The 6,000-nt window shown below is 40.8% G+C and overlaps 1 protein-coding gene across 6 annotated transcripts in view; it reads right to left on the reverse strand.

The window, feature by feature from the left end:
• The window catches only part of CARM1 (coactivator associated arginine methyltransferase 1), an 82,306-nt gene extending 76,688 nt beyond the window's left edge, over positions 1 to 5,618 (reverse strand). For 5 of the 6 annotated variants that reach the window (XM_087957140.1, XM_087957138.1, XM_026675492.2 and 2 more), the window contains exon 1: positions 5,432 to 5,618. In XM_087957140.1, coding sequence (XP_087813266.1) covers positions 5,432 to 5,582 — 151 coding nt within the window. In that variant the 5' untranslated portion in view covers positions 5,583 to 5,618. Of the gene's footprint in view, positions 1 to 349; positions 417 to 5,431 lie in introns of all 6 variants that reach the window. The other variant, XM_087957141.1, reaches the window with a different exon arrangement.
• Positions 5,619 to 6,000: the final 382 nt, after the last annotated feature.

Genomic DNA, 6,000 nt, shown 5'->3' on the forward strand with positions numbered 1-6,000 from the left:
TGTCTTTGCCTGATTCTTGTTTTATGGTGGTCATTGACTGAGATAAAGACTAGAAGATATAGTTTTAATTTTTAATAACTATAAAAGCATGTCACCTCAAAGCAAGCCAGCAAGCCAAACTTAATTTCAAGTTCTGATTTCAGACTCCTATTTATTAGTGTAGCCATAAAATCGTAGCCATCAAATGGCTATATACTAAGGTCCTCTAGCAAATTCCAGATTACTGATTCTACTCTTAAAAGACACAGTACAATAGAGGCATCAGCATGCTAACTCTTGAAGAATACACTTTGATCCTCCAGAAGTATAGTCCATTATTTTGGCAAAGACAACCACTGTTTCAGCATACCTGAGCAGAGAACTATGAAACTGCAATTATTTCAGTACTTTGCACATTCTTTTCTCCCAGATCAGATCTAAATATAATTATAGAGACATTTTGAAATGTTTCCATTCAGTAAACTGCAATTATTACAAAAATTAATCATAATTTTACTAAGAGATATCTAACATAAACAATTGCCTTAGCTTTAAGTATTATTAAACCAAACCCTCTTCCAATAATTTCATTACACACACAGGTGGCTTTTAATAACATATAGACAGTATTCTTTTTATATTTTCACATTTTTCTTTTCCTTGTGCAATAAAATTAATTACAATTCTGTATTCTTCTCCAGAGAAACAATGAGGAATGACGAGGCTGTCTTTTTTAAAAAGGCTACCCTTTTTAATTGGCAAACAGTATCCAGCAAAAGTTATTCCTCCTCCCTTTTATTGTGTTTTACATTTGGAATTTCTGAGATTCAAACTCTGATACATGCAGAGAAGAAATATAAAATGCAATGGCCCTTGATTTAACAGATCCCTATGTAATAAACTTCAAATGCCACAGACAACAGCATCCCTCCCAAAATAATGAACTGCATTCAAAAACTTACATTGCTGCAAATGACATACTTTGGGGATATAACAGACATTCAGAAATAGTGGACACACACACACAAATATTAATCAAGGATTTATTATAGCACTGTTTCCAGATAGTATTCACTGCTAAATTGACATCTGCCATTACAAAATTAATTGCCTTTTTCTTAATATGATACTAATTGTCTCTAACCTGAACTGATATCCTTAAATGTTACTAAGAAGTAATTATTTCAAGGGGACTCATAGATAACAGCTTATTTTGAACTGAGAATATTTAAAGATAGACCTCAGATTATTGATCATAAAAATATGAAAGACTGAAATATCTTGGCTCAAATTCTGAGATACAATTAACAACATAAAATGATTCCCATGGAAAATTTACGTTATATATGATATTCCTCTCTATATTTCTGAAACGTATTTTCAAAAATCTAATGGATTACTCCAGAAGCTTATCTGTAGAAATTATTCCTCTCATTTTTCACTTAGAAAGCTTGAATTTTCATTAAAGGGTTTATTGTTTAGATTAAAAAAAACCACATACTGTAACTTTCTTCTTGGTTAACAAATAGCAAGCTTTGTGATTTGAAATTGGGCTTTGGAGTCAAATTTGAAATTAGCACATTTGACATATTTAATAAGTTGAAGGATGTTGGAGTCCAAAAGCTGCAGTGGCTTCACTGAAACGGCAAAATGTAAGATCTAGGAGTATGAAACTGCTCCTCCTAAATTAGCAACAATGGAGCTACTCAGGGATAAAAAAAATATGTAAGCCTTCAAGAATTGTTGACCTACAACTCACAACTGTCTAAGCTGTTTAAGATAGCTGGGTGTTGTACCTAAGCGATATCTGGAGGGTCAGAGTTACTCTACCCTTGATTTCAGTTACAATAACATATAATAGCTGAACTCAAAATCTTCAGCTCTAGGGATGACTACAATGGAATGGAATGTAGAATGGTTCTGTTTCCATTGGACTGTCAAACTTTCTTGTAGGTTATGCCATTCTAGAGGTGGTTCAATGAATCCCAAAGTGGTTCAGAATCAGATTATGGTGCTTCAGACACTGTGTTCTAAACAAAACTTTATCTGCTTTCAAAATATGGGAAGAGGTTTAGAATGCTCCCAAGGAAAGGAGAACTTAGCTATTCCGCTCATAGTTAACTTAGCTAGCATCCACTCTACAACAAAATGAATTTATATAAGTGATCGACTTTAGCTCAATTCTGGATTTCCTCATGGGAATTACAGTATTGTATGTTTCTTCTAATAGTTTGAGTAGTCTCTCAAAGAAGTAATCCCTAAATATGTTCAGAAACTCTACACATACAAAAAAAAAAAATCAATTCCCTTTGGACAATCTCATGAAGGAAAATTTCAAAGTCTACCTAACATACAAAAAAGCCCAGAACTTTTCAAAAGTCATCCATCTTATCTACAATTTGGAGTCCACAAATTATCCTAGCAGGGGCATGCTTAATCCAACTACAAGGATCCACTTTACATGCTAGTTTAGTCATTTCTTACACTATCCCTGGTAAAATTGCCACTTAATGACTTTAGATCAGGGGTCCCCAACCACCGGGCCCTGGACTGATACCGGTCCGTGGATCACTTTGTACTGGGCCGCAAAGAAATAAAAATAAAAAATAAAATAAAAATAGCGGCTTTCTTCGCCTTCGGTGAATGCTGCTGGGATCAGGGATCAAGAACACAAAGGAGAGAAGGGGAGGGAGGAAGCCTGTCCTGCTCTCCAGCTCAACGGCTTCGGTTTCCTCCCGCCTCGTTCCTCTCTCAGTCGCTCTCTTGCTCCTCCACCAGCCCAGGAAGAAACTGCTTCAAAGAAGCTGGCAGGGTGGCTTCCTGTCAGCGCAGCTCCTCTGAAGCGCCCGTTTACCCCCACACAGCCGCCCACGGTTCAATCCAGTGCTCCGTTCTGCCTGCCTGCCTGCCTGCCTGCCTTCGTTTCTGGTTGTTTTGGAGCAGCTTTGGCTGAGAATAATAACTGTTCGCCTCTTTTTCTCAGCTGAAGCTGCTCCGAAACAATCAGAAACGAAGGCAGGCAGGCAGGCAGAACGGAACGGAGCTGTGTGGGGGTGAATGGGCGCTTCGGAGGAGCTGCGCCGACAGGAAGCCACCCTGCCGGCTTCTTTGAAGCAGTTTCTTCCTGGGCTGGTGGAGGAGCGAGAGAGCGACTGAGAGAGGAACGAGGCAGACACCTGAGGGATGAGGCTGAGGGAGAGAGGGAGACACCTGAGGGATGAGGCTGAGGAAGGCAGGGCTGAGAGGCAGGGCTTCTCAGCCGTCCTGCAGGGACTTGTCCTGAGCCACAGAGACAGCCGTGGGCCGCCACCGCCCAGCGGTGTCGCTCTGTCGCTCAGGGTTGCAATGAGGAGGCATTGGCGCTCCCTGAACTTGGTGGTTTGCTGGCAGACGTTTTATTACCCGACTAGGTAACAACATCAGATGTTACCTAGTCAGGTAATGAAACGTCTGCAAGCAAACCACCAAACTCGGACTCCCCGCTCCTTGAAAAAGTGTTTCTGCGTGAAACTGGTCCCTGGTACAAAAAAGGTTGGGGACCACTGCTTTAGATGTTTTCTCACTTGCTCCAAAAACTGAAGGCAGTTAGTGAATAGACAATGCTGCTATCTCACACCAGCATTGAACAGACAAAATGTAGATTAAAGTTTCCCCATTATATCCTCATTCATTCGTTAGACCAAGTCACCCAGTTTGAAAAAGTGGCCTCCTCACTATCCCAGACCTATAGATATACTTTCTGCATTCATGTGAGGAAGTGTAAAAATAATTGCTTGCATACAAGAGAGAGAGAGAGTTCAACAGAATTACTATAGTATTTAAAATTTCTGTCATTCTAATTACTCAGTTCAGATTTACTAAATAACTAAATACTTTGTATACAAGTCTCCACTTATCATGTTATAATATCAAAAATTGTCAAACAATACAGAAATCAGCATACAAAGTATTTTGAACCCACCTAATATGTTCAAGTTATGGTATGATTCTGATTGAATTACAGTAATTGAGTCACAGTGCAGAACACTATATACACTGCAGTATTCACATTTACATCCACTATAGCCAATTAAACACTATGAAGTGTCTAAACACATTATCAAGCAAAAACCACAAATGTAAGTATACACGTTAGTCTGTGAAACTAGTTGTTGATTCATCATACTGAACAGCAATGATATTCATTGATTGCAAAATACCTGTTTGTAAAAGACACCAATATTGAAGGCGACCAACTATGGGATGCACACCCAATGTAGCCATTTGATGCTCAATTATATCAACATACAGACATATGTCAGACCCCACTGAAGGGATAAAAATGTAACAATACTTATTATTACAAAAAAGTGTAATACTAGCCAAATTGTCTCAAGGATTAGAGGGAGAAATACTAAAAGGTAGTTCATAATGAACAAATATAATAATTCAGAATGGTTATTATGAGATTTATGAAACAGTTTCAGGAGTTATTAATGCTGTGTTCTTAAAAAGCTGTTTTACGCTCAGTATAAATTAAGGTTTTTTACATGTACTCCTCCTGTACCTACAAATATTTTTTACAATGTGATGTTCAAAAAAGAGCATTCAGGAAAACAACTGTTCATTCAACCCACAAGTTTGTAAATTTTCTTCTCAATTTGCCAACGTAAACAGTTCTAAAATGCACTTTTCCAATCCCAATCCCATTAAAGCATAATCTATTTTTTTAATTACCCACAAACCTATTTTTTCTAATTTACTTTTCCCTGTTGTGGTATCACAATATATAGGCAGTTAAGTGTATGGCTTACTAGTCTTTAATTATTGTGACTTTTGGGAATATATGGGGTGGCAATTAACTTTTGACAGGTTAGTTTAAAATACTTCAGATTAATCCTGGCATTACATTATTAACAATGTTTTAAATCCTGGAATTTCTCAGACTGGTGCAATATTATTAGAAGTTTGGGGCAACAGTCACGGAGCATTTACTTGGTTGAAACATAAAAAGCCATGGGGTATTCTTTATTTGCCTACAAACGAAATTAAATGGACTGTTCTCCAAGGGAAGCTATGGCTCGTTAGCACGGAAATTCAAAAAACTCCGGAATATGCCGCGACCCCCACCTATTTTCCCTGATGAAACTTGGTCTCCTTCCTATAAGCTACCATGTTGTAGTATAGATATGAATTACTCTTCGCACATGTTCAGAAACCTTTGGCCTTTAAACACTGGGGCGACAGACCGCTCTCTCTCGCGATCTCAAGCAGAAGCGATGACGAGAAAGCAGCTCCAAGAAGTAGCTGGCTGTTCCTCCGCATCTCCTCACCAGTTGTCCCTCCTACGACTCATTCATTCATTCATTCTTTTCTTTCAGTCATCCAACCTTCCCTCTTCACGCGACTAGGCCCCCACCGGCCCGCTTGTCGGCGAGCATGCCCGCCAACTCAGTCCCATTTCGCCACTCACGGCTATACAAAGCGAGGCCAGCGGCGTCAGGCCCGGTGCGAGCCTCGAGACGCAGCGCCTGCTGTTCTTGGTGCCGCTGGATTTCCCCGTTGGCATCGCCGATAGTCAGGAGCCGCACACCAGGGAAAACCGATACTACCGCCGCCGCCATCTTGGCATCCCAGGCCCGCTTCGCGGCGGCGGCTGTAGTCAAAGCCCGAAGGCGACGAAGGAAGGCGTCAGAGAAGGAGCGGCCGGAAGCCGTGCCTTTTGAGCCCAGCTAGGCTGGACGAGCAGGGAGCGGACGCGCCCTCTACTGGTCGGCGGGGATAAGGAAGGGGATGCGCTTCAGAGAAGGACAACGAGTGGCCAATAGGCCTGGGAAAGCGAGGCGCTGCCTGTTGACAGGATGGCAAGCTAAGAGATTCAGATGATGTGAGTAAGACGAAAGAGGACTAGTATTCAGTGCCGTTGAGACAGGGGTGGGATTCATTTTTTTTTTAACAACCGGTCCTGTGGGCGTGGCCTAGTTGGTGGGTGTGGCTTGGTGGTCATGTGACTGGCTGGGTGTGGCCAACTCAACATCACTC

This window comes from Notechis scutatus, chromosome 2, assembly GCF_049901735.1.
Source record: "Notechis scutatus isolate UNSWTSFEM ecotype Mainland chromosome 2, rNotScu1.2, whole genome shotgun sequence".
Taxonomy (NCBI): Eukaryota; Metazoa; Chordata; class Lepidosauria; order Squamata; family Elapidae; genus Notechis; species Notechis scutatus.